Raw genomic sequence first — 21,200 nt, 5'->3', positions numbered from 1 at the left:
AGACACAATGTACTTTAGGGAGTGTAGATGAAATTAGTGCTGGTTAGGTTGAGTTTGTTAGGGCAAGCCTAATATTTAGGTTAAAAGATGATGTGTATGATTTCTTTAGATGAGGCTGGAGTTTATATGTTCTGTGTTTATATCTGAAATTATTTCTTTCCTAATACTGATTCACCTCTCTTTACTCTCTTTCTCACTGTGTCCTGGTAATGCTTTTTTTAATATCATTTTTTTTCCTTTTTTTTTTTCTAGTTTCATATTCTTGCTCAGGTTTTCCTCATGTCATGCCTGAATTCAGTAGTAGCATTTGGTTTCAATTTTATATTTAGTTCAATTCCACATACATTAAGTTACCAAGAAGTTTGATAGTTGCTTTATATGTATTCTCTGACTTAATATCCTTTTATAATATTAAATCAAAGAACATATGTATATTTTTAAAAATCATAAAATCCTTTCAAAATATCTTTGTAAGTGTAGATATAAAATCCATGTTTTATAATTTAGGAGATTTAGACCGAGAGAAAGGTAGTGATTTTTCCAATATTACAGAGAAATAAGTTCCATAGCTGGAATTCAAACTTAGGTCTTCTGACTGCAAGTCTTGTTCTTTTTCTGTTTTACTTTACTATAACTATTTCAACAAATATCATTTGTATAACTGAGGTAGAAATATATTTTTGAGGTTAATGATATTCTACAAATGTTAACTGAGTCCCCATGCACTTTGCTAGGTTCTTACAGTGCAATAGTCCTTGTGCTTGTAAAACTTAATAGAAGTGAAGATAACTACCACCCCCCTCCCAAAAAAAAAAAAAAAAGAAACAATGATTCAATGATTCAGTGCTATCAAGGAAACAAGCAAGGGACTCAAATATAGAAGTAAAGGTTTAAGAGATTGAGATTTTTTTTTTATCTAGAGTATTTATGAAAATTTTTTAAAGAAATTATATTTATGCAGAGAAATAAATACAAGAGACGTTAGTATTGCACAGATTGAGGGTAAAAACGTTCTGTGCAGAGAGAAGAGTATATGCCATGGGAAAATTTCATATGTCCTAGTTTGAAAGAAGACCAATGTGACTAGCGTATGGTGACAGTAGGGAGATTAAAGGAGGTTGAGGTTAGAGATGCGCCCAGGCACCTTGTTCTGTGCTCAGGAATTTAAATCTTCCCTTTAGTTCTTCATAGCCTAAATATTAGGTGTATCGGTTAATAATGCGGATTTTGTAATAAAAAAAACCACACAATATTTCAAGAGAAACATCAAAAGTGCTTTATTCAAAGTAATGTCCATCCCTAGCTACACATTTCCCCATCTTTTAGGTAAATTGTGGATACCGTCCCAATAGAACTTTTCTTGTTTTGAGACAAACCATTCAGAGACCCAATTTTCCACTTCTTCGTACGTTTTGAAGTGCTGCTCAGAAAGTGCGTGTGCCATCGATCAGAACAAGTGGTCATCTGAAGGAGCAAGGTCTGGTGAATACAGCGGGTGGGTTAATACTTCCCAGGCAAGATCTTTTAACGTGTCTTTAACTGGTTTTGAAGTGTGTGATGGTGCATTATCATGAAGCAAAATTACTTTGCCGTGTCTTCTGGCCCATTCTGGTCAATTCACAATCAAAGGGTGGTTCAAATTGATTATTTGTTGTCGGTAGTGATCAGTATTAACGGTTTCACCTGGTTTTAGAAGCTCATAATACACCACACCTTCCTGATCCCACCAAACACAGAGCATTGTCTTCTTTCCGAAGCAATTTGGCCTTGCAGTTGTTGTTGATGTTGATGGATCAACCCCAGGACTTTGTGCATTTGGGATTCTCCAAATAAATCCACTTTTCATCGCCAGTCACAATTAGACGCAAAAAAATACTTTCTTTCATGCCGTTAAAGCAACATTTTACTGATGACTTTTCGGTTTTCCATTTGTCTTTCGTTCAGTTGATGTGGCACCCATTTTCATTCCTTTAAAATCTTTCCCATTGCTTGTAAATGATTGGAACTTGGTTGATGAGCAATATTTAATCTTTTCTTTTAATTTTTATTTATTTAGTTTTGATGGTGTAGCAAAGGTGGAAATTTTTTTTTTAATATATTTTATGTTTTTACAGAGAGGAAGGGAGAGGAAGAGAGTTAGAAACATTTATGAGAGAGAAACATCAATCAGCTGCCTCCTGCACACCCCCCACTGGGGATGTGCTCGCAACCAAGGTACATGCCCTTGACTAGAATTGAACCTGGGACCCTTGAGTCCGCAGGCCGACGCTCTATCCACTGAGCCAAACCAGTCAGGGCTGTTGAATCTTTCTGCAAGTTGTTTTTGAGTTTAACACGGATCTTCATCCATTAATGCTTGCAATTATTGGCCTTCAAACTTTTTCAATTACCTGAGCGTTCTTCGTTTTTCACATGGAAATCATCACTTTAAAGCATTTAAACCAGTGTTCACAAGTATCTTGAGATGGAGCATGTTCACCATAAACTTCCCGAAGTATTCAGCAGCACTTTTCTTCAAAATAATGAATTAAAACTTTCTGCAAATGCTCTTTTTTTGGCATGAAATTCGACATTTTCAAGTGTCAAAATATCTATGATGTTAACACCTTCAGAAAATTTGACATATGAAGTTTTTTTTGGTTTGTTTTGTTTTAATATATTTTATTGATTTTTTACAGAGTGGAAGGGAGAGGGACAGAGAGTTAGAAACATCGATGAGAGAGAAACATCAATCAGCTGCCTCCTGCACACTCCCTACTGGGTATGTGCCCGCAACCAAAGTACATGCCATTGACCAGAATCGAACCTGGGACCCTTGAGTCCGCAGGCTGACGCTCTATCCACTGAGCCAAACCGGTTAGGGTGACATATGAAGTTTTGAAGCTTGTTGTCAATACAACAAAATAGAATACATATCAATTCGCATATATATGAACATATGTGTAACACCATCTATTGAAAAAAGTACGCATTATTAACCAGTACACCTAGTAGGTACAAATTGACAATTGAAGTGTGATAAATGCAACTACTATATAAAGTTCTATGAGAAGACAAAGGAGCGAACAGAATTCTGAGGAAATCCAAGAAAGCTTCCTAAATAGGGAACAGCTGAACTAGGTAGGGTCTGAAGGATAGTAAGAGTTTGCCTAAAGCAGTGATGGGCAACCTTTTGAGCTTGGTGTGTCAAACTTCGCCAAAAAACTGAGCATAACTCGGGTAATGTGTCACTTTGAGGAAAAAACATTATTTCGCAAATGTTTCATCCTCAAGAGCAGCAAATGTTTCATCCTCGGCATGCGGCCGCCTCAGCGGCCGCGTGTCATCAGAAATGGCTATGCGTGTCAGTGCTGACATGTGTGTCATAGGTTCACCATCACTGGCCTAAAGGAACGATGGAAGAAACACTTTGCAGGGAGAAGGTGCAGCATGTGCAGACATACAAGACTAAAACAAGTTTTGAAGTAGTAAAGAAGTATGAGGTTGGAGTAGAAGTATGCTATATTTGGTAGAAAAGGAAAGAAACTAGGAAAAAGGATTGATCAGAGTTGATAGGCCAGGTTTTCAGGTTTATAAGTCAGGCTGAAAATTTTGTATTTAATTGCCTTTTCACTGCTTTTTTTTTTTTTTTTTTAATTGTCTAAAGTTTTACATATGTCTCCTTTTTCCCCGGTTGACCACCACCACCCACCACCATTCCCTCCCCGGGCAAGCCCCCACCGCCCTAGTGTCTGTGTCCATTGGTTATGCTAATATGCTTGCATAAAAGTCCTTTGGTTGCTCTCTAAACCGCCCCCTCCCTTGCCATTTGTCTCTGGATTCATTCTTGTTCATCAAATTATGTTGATCATTATGTCCCACATATGAGTGAGATCATGTGATATTTTATCTTTCTCTGGCTGGCTTATTTCGCTTAGCATAATGCTCTCCAGTTCCATCCATGCTGTTGCAAATGGTAAAAGCTCCTTCTTTTTTATAGCAGCATAGTATTCCATTGGGTAGACGTACCACAGTTTTTTTCTTTATTTGTGTTTTTTTTATTTTTATCTTTTTTGGGTTTTTTTGTTGTTGTTTTTTTAATATATTTTATTGATTTATTACAGAGAGGGAGAGGGAGAGAGAGTTAGAAACATCGATGAGAGAGAAACATCGATGAGCTGCCTCCTGCACACCCCGTCCTGGGGATGTGCCGGCAACCAAGGTACATGCCCTTGACCGGAATCGAACTTGGGACCCTTGAGTCCAAAGGCCGACGCTCTATCCACTGAGCCAAACCGGTTAGGGCCGTTCCACAGTTTTTTTAAGCCATTCATCTGCTGATGGGCACTTAGGCTATTTCCAAGTCTTAGCTATTGTAAATTTTTCTGCTATGAACATAGGGGTGCATATATCCTTAAGCAGCTGGAAGAACAGTTTTCATCAAAACTATGAGAGTCTGGGGAAACACTGAAGACCAAGGATACCAACCAGTTAGACTGTTGATGACATAGCTATCTAAGAAGAGCTTATCAAAGTCTGAGTTAATAATATTAACTGTAGGGCTGAAGAGAGGAAATAGAAGAAATATTTTGAGAGTGAAATTAATTGATGGTAGTTGAATACGATGGGATTTAGAGATTTCCAACTTTCATGAATGGGTATGTCACTCATTAAGATAAAGGAAATATATAACAAGAAGCACATCTTCAAAGAACACATTTTAGGGGAAAAGATAGAGAAGATAGTTTAGACGTTAAACTGGTGTTTTTATATTTTTTCCATTTTCTCTGAAGTAAGGAAGATTGTCATTTTGTTGGTAAAATACTTTTTATACATCAAAATAGTGTCTGGGTAAAATAGTCTATTCCAAGGGTGGCTAACATCCAGCCCACGGTCTGTGTAAGACCTGAGAAATCCTTTGGTCTGGCCCTGCCAAGCATTAGGGATGAGTTAATTAAATGTTTGACCAAATATAGCAGGATAATTTTTAAGTTGATAACTTTGTATAGACCGAAAATATAATAAATATCCAAATGGCCCTTGGCAGAAAAAAGGTTACCTATCTCTGGTATTCCCTTATTACTATAAAATGCAGTATTGAGTTTTTTTCAACATTTTGTAATCATTGTGACATTACTATGATCCTCAAACCAGGAATTCAGACAATCATATAGATTCTGGGAATCAGAAGTGTAATATAATAAAACCTTTTTAAATAGTTTCAGCAAAGGTAAAAAAGGATTTAAGAGAACTGAATTCTAATTCTACTGTCCTAATGTATTTACCATCTCTATGACTGACAAACTTCTGGAGCATAATTTCTGTGTTTTTAAGAGGAAAAAGAGGAAGGGGGCAGGACAAGGTTTGGTTTTATTTTAGCTTTAAAATGTTATGAACTTTTATGTCAATCTATAACTTCTAATGAGTATATATGGATAATTATTATCTTTCATATGTGGTAAGAAAGAAAATTTAAATTACTATCTTGAGCCCTTCCCTAGAAATACCCTAAAATTATTCTGCTTAATAAGTTGATGTTAGATATGCCACTTATAAATCTGTTGGCCATATTATAGTATGACTTTATAATTAACCTGTAAATATTATTATATAATATGAAAGTGGCTATCTCTATGGAAGAGTGCATGCCATTTTATTATACATTTTTTGATCCCAGAATAATTTTTTGCTTTACTAGGCATTTGAGCATCAAGCATTAATTTTCTGTTTATATGATTTATGTATCAAAAAATATACATACATATATGTAATATAATGAGATTATTAACTCATTTTAAGAAAACAACTCTTCATCTGAGTAATGTTATGTGATTAAATAAAACTTTAATTAGTAGTTAGTTATTAATTGTAAATATATCACATATATGAAACACTTTTTACATTTGATTATTTCAAGATTGCTAAGCGTCAGTACCCTTAATATTTTAGTTTATGATAAATTGATATTGCAGCAACAAATATTTGTTTTGTTCTACTATTTTTTCCTCACATAATAGCTGCACTTTTATGTGTATATATTTTTGCCTGAAATTAGAGGTGTGACTTACGAGGGAAATTTTTTTTTTCCTTCAGCTCCTATGTTCTACACCTCCTGCTGCCCCTATCCTTTGCCACCAGTGTTCTCAGGTCCTGCTGGGGGGACAGAGAAGATCAGAGGTGAAGGGTAGAGATGGCAGAGAGTGGGGTTGGAGCAGTGGGCTGGAGGTAGGGTAAGGAGCATGCAGAGAAAGATCAAAGGTGGATCAGCGGGAGGTGGGTGGGGGATTGATGGGGAGCAGAAAACATGTTAGTTAGAGGGCAAAAAAAATACCTTTAAGAAAAAATATTTTTAGACATCTAGGGGTGATTATTTGGATGATTAAATTAAATATAAAGGTGGTATCTGATTTATATTATTGCCACTGTGACCGTATACACATAAAATTTAAAATTTGCCATACTGTCTTACCAATAGGTTATCTGTCAAATTAATCACTGACAAAACTTGATTTTCATTGTAGATCAAAGACCAAGCTCACCAATTCGACATCAGGGAAGGAATGACGAGCTTGAGCGTGATGAAAGAAGAGAGGAACGAAGAGTAGATAGAGTGGATGATAGAAGAGATGAAAGAGCTAGAGAAAGAGATCGGGAACGAGAGCGAGATAGAGAGCGGGAAAGAGATCGGGAACGAGAGCGGGATCGAGAAAGAGAAAAGGAAAGAGAACTAGAAAGAGAGCGGGCTAGGGAACGGGAGAGGGAAAGAGAAAGAGAAAAAGAGAGAGACCGTGAAAGAGATCGTGACCATGATCGAGAGAGAGAAAGAGAGAGGGAGCGAGATAGGGAAAAAGAACGGGAGCGAGAGAGAGAAGAAAGGGAGAGGGAGAGAGAGCGAGAACGGGAGAGGGAGAGAGAGAGAGAGCGGGAAAGAGAAAGAGTAAGAGAAAGGGATAAAGAACGAGAGCGTCAGAGGGATTGGGAAGACAAAGGACGAGAGGACCGCAGAGAAAAGCGAGAAGATGTCCGAGAAGACAGGAATCTAAGAGATGGACACGATGAGAGAAAATCAAAGTAAGAGTGATTGTGAATCAGTTTTGTTTGTTTTTTCTTTTTAGGCCACCAAAAATTTTGGTTGCCTCCCCCGAAAAAATTGGGAGAGAGAGATGTGAATCAGTTTTTTAAGTTACATCTCAGTAAAGAATTTAAAATGTTTTATTTAATGCTTTTTAGTGTGCCCCTAATGGCTTGTTAACTTTTTCCTCTCTACATGTTTCTGTATTTCAATTTTAATTATATAATTTTGTGTTTATAAATTTTTGAGTTATCTGGAAAAAATAATAGTATTTTTTTCATTCTTGAACTTCTTAATCCAGGGGCTATAATTAAATTATTCTTATTTAAATTACATTTTTGATGGCACATAGCTTCAGACTTTTTTTTAATAGGAAACCAGTATAAAAGTGATAAAATTATTTAACTTAATTTTATCCCATCATATCCACTTTATAACTAGTTAATGGAGTTGATCAGTTACTAAGAGATATTGCCTATGCTATTCCTAATAATTCTTCATTAGATTTGCGTACTGAAAATCTGGAGTCACTACTTCCAGGCTACTGAAACATTCACAGTGAACTGAGGACATTTCTGTAACCCCTGCAGAGCTAGAAAATGGCGAAAGAGAAAGAGGTATCCTCTTTTGAGATGTGGAGTCTAGAGATAATTAGAGACAAAAATGTGTTCTTATTCGTAAATATACTTGAAGGCATTTTCTCTCCCCTCTCCCTTTTTTTTTTTTTTTTTTTTAACCAAAATGAATTTATTTGCTCAAGTATCTAGGAAATCTAGGCTTACCTTTCATTTGTTCTGATGTATCCACATTCTCAAACAAAGCATCAGGAATGTTATACCTTCATTCCTGCACTGTTTTCTTCTGTGCTAGTTCCAATCTCAGAAAGGTTTTCTCCAAATAATGCCTAAGACAGCCCCACAGTTATACCAGTCAGCTTACCAACCTTCTGTATTGCGACTTTTATTAGTTGAGGAGCAGTATTGCGGCTTTTATTAGTTGAGGAGCAGACAAGGGAACCAAGCCAATCACTTTGGCCATGAGAACTTTGGATTCTGATTGGTTATTTTTGAGGTTTTACAGGCACAAAACCAAATTGGGAGTTAACTGCTTTGTAAAAAGTATTAACTTAGAAAAAGGTATGGTTATGTTTGCTAAAATAAACTGTGGAAATATTTTATATATCTTCATTTTCTTTGGTCCTACCTCCAGCCATTTGCCTCTTGATAAAGACAGACTCCAACTCAATGCTTTAGGCTTTTTCATCATTACTATTATGGATTATGGTTATGGAGAAACAACATAGCACAGAAGTGAAGGCCTCTTTCATTAGGTCCTAGCTTCCCTTCAATGTGCAGCCAAGATTTTCTGTAATTCACCCTCATTTTTTTAAAAAAAATCTTACATTAACATAAAATTCATATACTACTTTTAACACATGTAGCATACAATACAGATTACTTCTTGTATCTCCTCTGACCTCTTTAGCTATTTTCTAATATTAAAATTCTGAAATGTATTTTGTGTTTAATATGCAGTCCTATGCTTTGATTAATATTTTTCCATGCTTCTGTTCTCTGCTTATAATAGCACAAATTTCTTGTGTGGTTTTTTGTTTTTTGTGACTAGACAATCCAATCATTAATTAGGACCTCAGTAACTACTTATTATATGAAGTTAATAAGTTGATGTCTTCATCAGTTGTATTATCATCTCAGTAGTTGGAACTTATCCAGCACTTTTTTTAACCACTATTATATAGAAGATTTGCAGAATTGCCATAGTATTTATTTTACTTTTGTTTCTGTAGATATTGTTTTGAAATTAAGGTCTATGTTTTACATGTTTTAAATTTTCACTTTATCCTAGTGTACCAGTTATCTCTTGCTTTAGTTTAAAACAACAACTTTTTTGTTCATGAGTCTATGGATTAGCAATTTGGGCTGGGCTCAGCAGAGCAGTTCTGCTGGTTTCACTTGGGATCAGGCATGTTTCTACAGTCAGTATGGCAGTTCACTTGGGTCTGAATGACTCCAGATGGCCTTACTCTCATGTCTGGCAATTGCTAGGCCATCTCATTTTTCCTTCATATGACTTCTTATCCATCAATAGCCTAAACTCTGTTTTTACATATGATGGTAGAAACATACCAAGCCGGCAAAAGCAGAAGCTGCAAGGCCTCTTGCGTCTTATCTCTCCAAACTTACACAGTGTCACTTTCACGACATTCTCTTGTCATGGTAAGTCACTGGGCCAGCCTAGATTCAAAGAATGGGAAAGTATACTGCCTGAACATGGGAGGCACTTCAGATAATGAATTGCACAAGGTTGAGTTTGAAAATTGTCATACTGGGCCGAAACTGGTTTGGCTCAGTGGATAGAGCGTCGGCCTGCGGACTGAAGGGTCCTAGGTTCGATTCCAGTCAAGGGCATGTACCTTGGTTGCGGGCACATCCCCAGTAGCGGGTGTGCAAGAGGCAGCTGATCGATGTTTCTCTCTCATCAATGTTTCTAACTCTCTATCCCTCTCTCTTCCTCTCTGTAAAAAATCAATAAAATATATTAAAAAAAAAAAAAAAGAAAGAAAATTGTCATACTACATCTGAGGCCTTCTTCTCCACCTGGTCGCTCATTTATAAAAATGAGCTATCAAGGAAATAACTGCTATAATATGTGTCACAACTTTGAACATAGAATTTAAAATTCAATGGAAGAACAAGAAAGGTAATGAACATATGAATTATTTTATTAATTTTCACCAAGCAAGTGCTTTAGTTCTAAGAAGAGGAAAGGAACTAATTTTTACATAACATGCCTGGCACTGGGCTTATGACATAACTAATTTATTCCTCATTAAAATTTTATGGTATGAACCCTTGTTTTTCCCCCACATTTTCAGGTGAGAAAGCTAAAATTCAACGACTTTAAGGAATATACCTAAGTATGCATAATAAGTAACATGGCTATAAGTTTAACTCGTCTTTTGACTTTAAAGCTAATATTGTTTTCATTTGGCTTCCCAACAGTATAAAAGTATAAAATTAATTAATAAATTTTAGTAGAGGGCTTGTGAATATTTTGATTTCTCTGCTGTATGCTTTCCATCTTGCAGTATTTATACCTAGTGATTTTCAGTTGAGTGATTCTACATGTATAATGAAGAAAGGAAGAGGTGTTGCTATGTATTTTTTTAAGTTCACAATTATAAGTCGTAGCAAATGAAGTTTTTCATTTTATTAAAAATGCTGACTGTATGGCCCTGACCGGTTTGGGTCAGTGGATGGAGTGTCGGCCTGCGGACTGAGGGGTCCCGGGTTCGATTCCGTTCAGGGACGTGTGCCTTGGTTGCGGGCACATCCCCAGTAGGGGGGTGTGCAGGGGGCAGCTGGTTGATGTTTCTCTCTCATCGATGTTTCTGACTCTCTGTCCCTCTCCCTTCCTCTCTGCAGAAAATCAATAAAATATATTTTGGGGGGGAAAAAAAAAGAAAAAAAAATGCTGACTGTATGATGTAGCACTGACAATATTGCTATCCTACAATTATTCTAGTACTAGAGGCCCGGTGCACGGGAGGGGGTGTCCCTCAGCCTGGCCTGCACCCTCTCCAATCCGGGACCCCTAGGGGGATGTCCGACTGCCTCTCGCAGTCCGGGACTGCTAGTTCCTAACTTCTTGCTTGCCTGCCTGCCTGATTGCCCCTAACCCCTCTGCCTTCCTGCCTGATCACCCCTAACCACCTCTGCCTACCGGCCTGATCGCCCCTAACTGCCTCGCCCCACATATGGGAACCAGGATTCCCTCCTTTGGCCAATTGCAGGCACCCGGGACCTGGGCTTCCCTCCCACTGGCCGGCTGTAGGCAACCAGGACTGTGGGCGGGCGGCTTGTCCTTCTCCTGGGCCACAGGCACTGGCGCCTGAGACCGTGGGGCAGGCGGCTTGTCCCTCTCCTGGACTGGGCCGCAGGCACAGGTGCAGCCACTGGTTCCCAGAACCGTGGGGTAGGCGGCTTGTCCCTTTCCCTGGGCCACAGCCTGGCTGGTCCCCATTCCTCTCTCGCGAGCTCATTTGTGCCTGGCTGGTCCCCATTCCTCTCTCCCCAGTGTTAAGTGTCTGAGCCATGAGGCTGTGATGACAATTTGCATATTAGCTCTTTATTATATAAGATAGTGAAGAAATAATAGTTTAAAAAACATATTAAAGAAATCTCTTTACAACTCCTAGAATTTTATGAATTATATTTTTTTGTCCAACTTAGGAAGCGCTATAGAAATGAAGGGAGTCCTAGCCCTCGTCAGTCACCTAAGCGGCGACGAGAACATTCTCCTGACAGTGACAACTACAACAGTGGTGATGATAAAAGTAAGCAGAGTCTGTTTTCTATGTTTCTATATTCATATTCATTTATAACCATAAGACTTCTCTTTGACATTAGTAGGAAGTGATAAATTCAGATATAAATTTTTTTCTTTTGCTGCCTTTGAATGTCTTCAGTGTGAGTAAAGTATGTGTTAGAGATAGTTATTTTATCACAATGGAACTGTCATTTCCTACCATTTGCAGAAAAGCCATATTTTAATTTTTATTAAAATGATTGCCATTTTTCAAGTTTTAAAATGAAAATAAAAGATTGGCTTATTATTAGTTATATGTTACCTGAAAGTTTGTTAATTTGGTGAAAGTGTAATTACTTTTATCTGTTTGAGTAGATGAAAGACACAGACTCTTGAGCCAGGTTGTACGACCTCAAGAATCTCATTCTCTCAGTCCATCACACTTTCCAGAAGACAGGCAGGGTAGATGGAAAGAGGAAGATCGTAAACCAGAAAGAAAAGAGAGTTCAAGGCGCTATGAAGAGCAAGAGCTCAAAGAGAAAGTTTCTTCTTTAGATAAGCAGAGAGAACAGACAGAAATCACAGAAAGCTCAAGAATTCGAGCACAAGACATGCTAGGACACCACCCATCTGAAGACCGTGATACATCTGATGGAGCTCATGATGAAAGTAAGAAAAAAGCAAAATTTCAAAAGAAACCTATTAAGAAAAAGAAAGAGGACGATGTTGGAATAGAGAGGACTAACACAGAGATAGCATCTGAAGATGGTCAAGTATTTTCACCAAAAAAAGGACAGAAGAAGAAGAGTGTTGAAAAAAAACATAAGAGATCCAGAGGTGATTCTGATATTTCTGATGAAGAAGCAGTCCAGCAGAGTAAGAAGAAAAGAGGCCCCCGGACTCCCCCTATAACAACCAAAGAGGGATTGGTTGAAATTTCCAATGATAAGGATTTGACTATAGAAGATCCTCAGAGAAAAGAAGATACGGCATTTAGTGACTGGTCTGATGAGGATGTACCTGACCGTGCAGAGTTGACAGAATCAGAGCATGCTGCCACAGCTGCTGCTCCTGGAAGGACTTCTTCTCCATCTTCCCTTCCTCCTCCTCCTCCTCCTGTGGCTACAGCTCCTACAATGACTGCTTCTGCTACTCTTGCCACTACTGCTACTGCTATCAGCACCTTCAGCCCATGTGCCACCACTATTTCCACTTCTGTCATCCCCACCAGTACAAGTGAAGACTCTCATAGAAAATGCCATAAAACACGAGCCGAAAAAGTAGAGGCACCTCATGTTACTATGGAAGATGCATCACATCGCAAACCAGTGGATCAAAAGAGGAGCAGCAGCCTTGGGAGCAATCGGAGTAATCGTAGTCATACATCTGTTCGTCTACGTTCTCCGTCCAGTGATTCGGCCCATCGAAGTGGAGATGACCAAAGTGGTCGAAAGAGAGTACTGCATAGTGGCTCAAGAGACAGAGAAAAAACAAAAAGCTTGGAAGTCTCAGGAGAGAGAAAATCAAGGATTGATCAGTTAAAGCGTGGAGAGCCCAGTCGAAGTATTTCTTCAGGTAATAAATTGAAATATAATTTAGCTAGTGATTCCTGTGTTAGCATATTTTGTACAAATTATAATTTTAAAGTAAATGCTAAATTTATTCACTCACTGCCCTAAATTTCAAGAAACTTAGAAGTTTAACCATTCCTCCAAAATGTTACCTGTTGCCACACTAATATCAATCCTATCTAATAAAAGAGTAATATGCAGATTGACCATCACTCCAACACACAAGATGGCTGCCCCCATGTAGTCAAAGATCCTGCCCCATGTGGACACAAGATGGTCACCACAAGATGGCCAGCAGGGGAGGGCAGTTGGGGGTGATCAAGCCTGCAGGGGAGGGCAGTTAGGGGTGACCAGGCCGGCAGAGGAGGAAAGTTGGGGGTGACCGGGCCTGCAGGGAAGGGCAGTTTGGGGGCGACCCAGGCCTGCAGGGGAGAGCAGTTAGGGGCAAAGAGGCTGGCAGGGGAGTGGTTAGGGGGTGATCAGGCTGGTAGGCAGAAGCAGTTAGGGGCAATCAGGAAGGCAGGCAGGCAAGCAGTTGGGAGCCAGCAGTCCTGGATTGTGAGAGGGATGTCCCAGATTGGAGAGGGTGCAGGCTGGGCTGAGGGACAACCCCCCTCCGTGCACAAATTTTGTGCACCGGGCCTCTAGTATTATAATAAAGGTACATTCAGTGGTGTCAGTCTGCTTAATATCAAGATTTTAGTAGTATATCTTGGTGAAAGGGCTTATGTATTCAAATCATTTTTTCATGCCTAAAATTTTAACCTTTCTGCTCTCCCAAGAGCTAGTTCATTCTGTTTTGACCACAGAGAATAAAGTAGGGGGATAGGAAGAGATCAGATAATGAAGTGATGATTCTATTAATGTGTAATCATTTTATGTACTTATTTTTCTTTGAAGATATTTTGTGGTTATAGTGATAATAGACAAGAAAACATGTGTTTTACATATTAGTTAGCACTTTGAGAGATCAGTTTTTCCTTAAATGAGTTATTTGGATAGTGGGAATAAATATAGAAAAACATAAATTGTAAGCTTTAAAGGACCCTAAAATGAAGCATATTATTACTATTTTATCATGTTAACTCTTTGTGTATGATATATTTATTTTAGATCGCCAAGATTCAAGAAGCCATAGTTCAAGAAGAAGTTCTCCTGAGTCAGATCGACAGGTTCATTCAAGATCTGGGTCATTTGATAGCAGAGATCGGCTTCAAGAACGAGATCGGTATGAGCACGATAGAGACAGAGAAAGAGAGAGGAGAGATACAAGGCAGAGAGAATGGGATCGAGATGCTGATAAAGACTGGTCGCGTAACAGAGACCGAGATAGATTACGGGAACGAGAGAGAGACCGAGACAAAAGGAGAGACGTGGACAGGGAAAGAGAGAGACTAATTTCTGATTCTGTGGAAAGGGACAGAGACAGAGACAAAATTTTTGATAGTTCTCAAATAGAGTCTATAAAACGCAGTGAAGCAAAAGTGGAACTTGAACATGAAAGAGACCTAGAAGGCACTTCTCGAGACTCTGTAGCTTTGGATAAAGAAAGAATGGATAAAGATCTAGCTTCCACACAGGGATTTGAAGATATAAATAAAGCTGGAAGAACTGAGAGTCTGGAAGGTGAGTCACACCTTATTGTTACACTGCTCCATTCCTGTTCAGATTTTATAGAAAACCATTGTTTTAAAAGGTAACCTACTGACTCCATTGTTTTAAGGAAAAATATATTTCATAAGGCAACATAGGGTTTTTGTTTATTTTTGTTTTTTTGTTTTTCATGTTCCTTTTTTTCCCCTTTTATTGATTAAGGTATTACAAATGTGTCCTTATCCCCTCATTGCCCTCCCATCTCACACACCCCCAATCCTGCCCTCACCCTCACCCCCTGTTGTCTGCATCCATTGCTTATGCTTATATGCATGCATCCAAGTTCTTTGGTTGAGCTCTCCCCCACCCTCCCCTACCTTCTCTCTGAGGTTTGAGCATCTGATTGATGCTTCTTTGTCTCTAGATCTGTTTTTGTCTATCGGTTTATGTTGTTCATTATAATCCACAAATGAGTGAGATCATGTGATATTTATCTTTCTCTGACCTACTTATTTCACTTAGCATAATGTTTTATAAGGCATATTTTTAAAATGTGTTCTCATCCTAGCTGGTTTGGCTCAATGGATAGAGCGTCAGCCTGTGAATCAAAGGGTTCCAGGTTCGATTCTGGTCAAGGGCACATACCTTGGTTGCAGGTTCCTCCCTGGACTAGGCCCTGGTCAGGGCTCATGCAGGAGACAACCAATCAATGTGTTTCTCTCATATCAATGTTTCTCTCTGTCTTTCCCTCTCTCTTCCACTCCCCGCCCCCTCAAAAAAATATAACAAGAAAAAAAAATCTATTCTCCTCATAATACTATCAAGACAGACTTGCTTCAAATAAACCCAAATGAATAAAAGATTACTTAGTTGCAGTGTCTGTAGATGTTTAAAAAAAAATAGAAGAAACCATAAAAATTGAAGGGACTTCTTGGTTCTGAAAAGGATTAAAAAAACTATTAGTGGTTTCTGTTTCTATGGCAGTTAAGAAGAAATATATATGAAAATAACACTACCTGAAACAGCATTTAATGACAGATGGACTATAGAATACTATTTGTGCTCCCCATTCCTAGAATGTGGAACCCTGAAAAGTTCACATCAACCCTTTAGCTCACTCAGAGCCAGCCTCCACTGTATGGAACATCACTCTTTGTCCTTCACACCCAGCCTACCATACAGACTGACTCATGCCTCTGCATTCTCTGAAAGAGGTGCATTCTTTAGCCTTCTTTGTACCTGCTTTTCTCATTGTCTCATAACATTTTCCCTTTTATCTTCTCTTTTTAACTCAAACTGTAAGTCCCAGTTTATGGATTATTTATTCTAAGAAGCCTCCTCTGCTAAAGTCTTACTCTTTAAAATTGACATGGCGCTTTATTTATACATCTTTTATGGCATCCCTGCACTGTACTATAATTATTTTATAATTATTTGGATTTCTCTCCAGAATTATAAAGGACCTTAGCTTTTCTTTTTTTTTTATCTTTGATACTATAACAAGGACACAATAAATGGTAGATAAGTGAAAATGTATTTTGAGTATGCATACATGCCCTACATTTTATCCTTTGGTAAATTATAGCCTAGGTAACAATAGTTATGACTCCCCCTGAGAAATCTCCTGGAAATTCTGTCTCTATGGCACTGTCTAGTTCTGATACCAGTGCTTACACCATTCTCTCATAACCTGTCTACTTCAAGCCCCCAAAGAAACTTCTGGTATACTTAGTATATAAACAGTAATATTTTATTGGCCATCTTGTAGCATTGGGCCCAGAGTAAAATTCACATTCTTTTAAAATGAAACATCCTTACATCTTTTGGTTATCTGAATTAATATTCCAATATGTCATCTGTTACACATTTTTCTACTTGACAAAAACACTCAACGTTCTTCAGTTACATTTTCCTCTCAATTTTGAGTTCAGATAGCATCAATTTGGGAGCCATAATACTAATGGAGGTATGTAATTGAGTATAATTAAACTAATGATTATAATAGTTCTCTTGTGACCCGTTTTTAAAACTATATCATTCATTGGTTGTGGTCATTGATAACATAGCATAGAAATATATAGGTGAATTACCTACTGTGAGATGAAACATTTTATTCACCTATAGTAGGAAAATGAGTTGGATAAACTTGAAAATTGAAAAGTCCTATCATTCGCACTTGTTTAGATGTATCTACCTAATAAAAGAGTAACATGCTAATTGACCATACCTTCGCGACGCCCACCAGCCAATCAGGAGTGAGTATGCAAATTAACTCAACAAAGATGGTGGGTTAATTTGCATGCGCAGGCATCCAGTGGGTGACAACACAGGCATTCCACACCAACCCAGCCGCTCGGGGCCTCTGGGCAGCATGGGAAGGCAGAAAGGCGGCTCCGGCCAGAGCAAAGGCGGTGCCGGCAGCCAGGGGAACAAAGGCCCATTCTTGCACAAATCTTCATTCATGCATTAGGCCACTAGTATTTATATAATGAAGTTATTAAAATTGGTTATCTTGCCCTAACTGGTTTGGCTCAGTGGATAGAGCGTCAGCCTACGGACTGAAGGGTCACAGGTTCGATTTTGGTCAAGGGCATGTACCTTGGTTGCAGGCACATCCCCAGTAGGGGGTGTGCAGGAGGAAGCTGATCGATGTTTCTCTCTCATCAATGTTTCTAACTCTCTATCCCTCTCTCTTCCTCTCTGTAAAAAAATCAATAAAATATATATTTTTTTTAAATAAATAAAATAAAATTGGTTATCTTGTAAGTGAATTGGTGAGGGTATGGAGAGATTATTACAGAATTTAATAGAATAGAAAATTAGAATGCTTAGAAACATCTCATAGTTTATTATATTTTATTTGCTGCAAATATTTATAAAGCATACTGTTGCATTTTGAAAACTAGTGTTGTAAACTTAATAAAGTATATTGATAAATAATGATTAGAAACATTAAATGTAATTTAAGTTCACAACTAACTCACTAGGGGTGTAGGTGGTTGAGAAAAGTTGATAAAATCAAGAAGTAGAATATATACCAGTGGTACTAATAAAAATGTGTTAAAATTATATTACAGCATTCTTTATAAAATTATGTTCATTAAAGAATAATGTTGGGATAGGGAAGGTGAATTGTGATATAGGGGAGAATTAATAGCACTTTTATATTTTTACTTCACTGCTATAAAGTCATTTATATGAACTAAATTTTATTAACAGATTTGCAAGTTTTTAAAAAACTAATGAGTTTTGCCCTGGTCGGGTTGCTCAGTTGATTTGAGTGTCACCCTATACACCAAAAGTTTGCAGGTTTGATTTCCTGGTCGGGGCACATAACTAGATTGGAGGTTCAATCCCCAGTCAGGGCCCGTGTGGGAAGGCAGCCTGTTGATGTTTCTCACATCAATGTTTCTCTCTCCCCCTTGCTTTTTCAAAAAATCAATAAAAACATATGAGTTTAAGTAAAGCAATCAATGCATCCTTTTGAAGTTAGTCTATTTGTCTGGATTTACTTGAAGTTTTACTATATAAAATTATGTTATATAATATGTTACATAATCAACATTAACATGTTAGCTTCTATTTCACATACTTTAACCTATTTTTATATGGCTGTCCCTGTGGTGCTTTCCATTAAAATTAAATTTGACTATTTTTTCAGTTTTTGTATTCAAGTGTTTTGAATAATTAAAAAATGTCATTTTCTAGTGAAAATACTTTTCTGGTTTTTTTTTTTTGTTTTTTTTTTAGTGACACAGCCTCTACATCTTTGGTTTGACTTAGACATTCTTTCCCTTAACACTCTCTTTGACATGAGATTAATTTTTCTAATTAGCAGGAGATGATGAATCCAAGTTAGATGATGCACATTCATTAGGATCAGGTGCTGGAGAAGGATATGAGCCAATCAGTGATGATGAACTAGATGAAATTCTGGCAGGTGATGCTGAAAAGAGGGAAGACCAGCAGGATGAGGAGAAGATGCCAGGTAATCATTTGCAGAGGTGGTTGATCACAAAAATTACATGATTTATGGTATGAAGATATTTTTGTTCCCTTTCATGCTATAAGAATTGAATAAAGTCAGTTTGAACTTCCCCCTTTATGTTTTAAGTAACATTGACAGTCCAATAAAATGAAAATTGTAGTAAGTAATTGTCAATAATTATAGTCAATAAAAATGCTGTATTCATTTTTAAGTAGACTTTGCCTTTGAATTGGGAAAGGCCTCATTTAAAATAGCAAAATTGTAAGATTTCCTTTTCAGAGTTTAAGATTCATATTTTATATAACTTGGAATCTAGCCAAATAGTCCTGATTTTCTGGCAGTGTTCTAGATAGTAGGTATATGTATGATACAGAGCTTCACAACTGTGGTGCCATAAACAAACTTTGGAAATGACTGTTCAGAAATTTATAAGAGTTGAAATTATATTTGAGCACTATTTCTATATCGCTTTCCACAATTTTCTAAATTCAGTAATTATTTCCACTTACACCACTTTATGCCTTGCCAGAGCTTACTCTGTTGACTATATCAATCACCCCATTTAGTCTGGTTGTTAATAACAAGTTTTGGAGTTTGTTTGTTTTTAATCATAGTGAGGGTCTTTGCTTTGTCTGAGAATGTAGAATATTACATTTGATTTTTTTTAATTTGCTTTTATATTTCACAATTTCTTTTTACTAATGTAGAAGGTTTGTATGATTATTATCTTTATTACTGGCTACTGTGTATTTCTAAATAGAACATTAGTTTATTAATTTGCTCAACTACTCCTTATCATAGATGGATTATTTGTTCTTAATATTTATAAGAGCAACTGCCCGAGTTATAAAGTAATTTCATAATGAATTATTTGTTTTTAAAAAGTAAAATTTGTGTGCATGCATGTGTATGTGCACATGAATGCAAAATAGATTCCTAGATTTAACTTGTGAAAGGATTCTGATACCAAGTTTCAAAATGTCAGACCTATTCTTCTTTGTGAAATAATAGAGTTCTTTCATTGGGATCTCTCAAGCAATTTGTAGGAATGAGTTTGTTTGGATTTTTGTTTGCTTGCCTGTTTTCTTTTGGTGAGAAAGTTTTGTTGTTTTTTTGTAAAGGTCTTTAGATTCTAAATATGAGTGTTTATAGAAAGCTTTCATCTTAAGAATATGGCATTTTTGGTTTAAAGTATTATTTAATGGTTTTTCATGTTTTGCAATTTATATTTCTCTCTAGATATCAAGAATACTATTTCTTGGTGTAAAAATAGTCCTGTTCTTTAACTTTTTACAGATCCATTAGATGTGATAGATGTGGATTGGTCTGGTCTTATGCCAAAGCATCCAAAAGAACCACGAGAGCCTGGGGCTGCACTCTTAAAATTCACACCTGGAGCTGTTATGCTGAGAGTTGGGATTTCTAAAAAGCTGGCAGGTTCTGAACTCTTTACTAAAGTCAAAGAAACATGTCAGAGACTCTTAGAAAAACCCAAAGGTAATTCTATTCTACTTTGATTGTACACTATGTGTGATAAATACTAAGATGCCTTTGAAAAGGATTATGTTCTGTTCTTATGTAGCACTAATAATATTGGATATATATATATTTTTTTTTTTGAGGAACCACTTACTCATTATTTAATGCTCATGGTGAGAATTACTTTTTTTTTTGCATTTTAATTTCTTTATTGATTAAGGTATTACATATGTGTCCTTATCCCCCGAGAATTTCTTTTTAAAATTTATTTTGAGAAAAACTTAAGCTCATAGAAAAGTTGTAAAAATAGCATAATTATCTTTCTATATCAAAATTACTTTGAACAAAATACTCAGTGGTTTAACCAGGGCTAAATGAAGCAGAGCCTAGGGAAGTAGACTAGATATTTCCATATCTAAGCAAATTGGATGTCTTGGCAACCCTTTTTTCTGGGAAATGGGGAATTCTACCCAAATACAGTTGTGTAGGTTGAACCTTGAACAAAGTTGTTAAAAACTGGGTCTCTAGGCCAAATGGTCTGGATTCCAATAGATACAGCACTTACTAGCTATTATTTCATCTCTCTGTGTTAGTGTCACCATCTTAAGCTGGGAACAATGACACCACCAACTTCATATGATTGTTAGGAGGAACATATGAGTTATTACAAGTAAAATACTTAGAACAGTTTCTGGTGTGTTGTAACACTCAGTAAATATTAACTGCTACTCTTCAATTTGAAACTATTTTATCACATTGATTGTAGACCTTATCAAGACAAAAATGAGGAGGGCATGTGGAAAGGAGGTAAAAGATGAAAGTAACATTATTTACTTTTATATAATGTTCATGAGAATAAAGAAGTTTAGTTAAAAGAATTAAGCTTTTTATTAATATAAAAAATGTTTTTAAGAATTTCATGAATCCATGTCCTTTCAGCTGCTAGCATAATCAGTAAAACTCTTGATTTTAATATTTTTCAGTAAACATAGAATGTATGTTTATGAAACATATATAAATTATAATTGTGAGTGTATATAGCCTGACAGGTGATCAAAGTCTTAGGTTATTGCTCTACTCTTTCTACTGTTTTTGGTTGCTGTGTGATCTTAAGTAACTCCTATGGACAAAAATGATGAAATGAAACCCCTAAGGTCTTATCCACCTCTGAAGTTATTGACTCCTGTGA

General features: G+C 37.0%; 1 protein-coding gene across 5 annotated transcripts in view; it reads left to right on the top strand.

The window, feature by feature from the left end:
• ZC3H13 (zinc finger CCCH-type containing 13) overlaps positions 1–21,200 on the top strand; it is a 144,205-nt gene that overhangs the window by 103,971 nt on the left and 19,034 nt on the right. For 2 of the 5 annotated variants that reach the window (XM_079778873.1, XM_079778872.1), the window contains exons 12-18: positions 6,073–6,156; positions 6,501–7,050; positions 11,305–11,408; positions 11,756–12,955; positions 14,065–14,577; positions 18,380–18,532; positions 19,829–20,029. In XM_079778873.1, coding sequence (XP_079634999.1) covers positions 6,073–6,156; positions 6,501–7,050; positions 11,305–11,408; positions 11,756–12,955; positions 14,065–14,577; positions 18,380–18,532; positions 19,829–20,029 — 2,805 coding nt within the window. The remainder of the gene's footprint in view (positions 1–6,072; positions 6,157–6,500; positions 7,051–11,304; positions 11,409–11,755; positions 12,956–14,064; positions 14,578–18,379; positions 18,533–19,828; positions 20,030–21,200) is intronic. The other 3 variants (XM_079778875.1, XM_079778874.1, XM_079778876.1) reach the window with 3 other exon arrangements.

The sequence above is a fragment of the Cnephaeus nilssonii genome (genome assembly GCF_951640355.1).
Source record: "Cnephaeus nilssonii genome assembly, chromosome: 8".
NCBI lineage: Eukaryota > Metazoa > Chordata > Mammalia > Chiroptera > Vespertilionidae > Cnephaeus > Cnephaeus nilssonii.
This window is presented reverse-complemented; position numbering and strand designations above follow the sequence as displayed.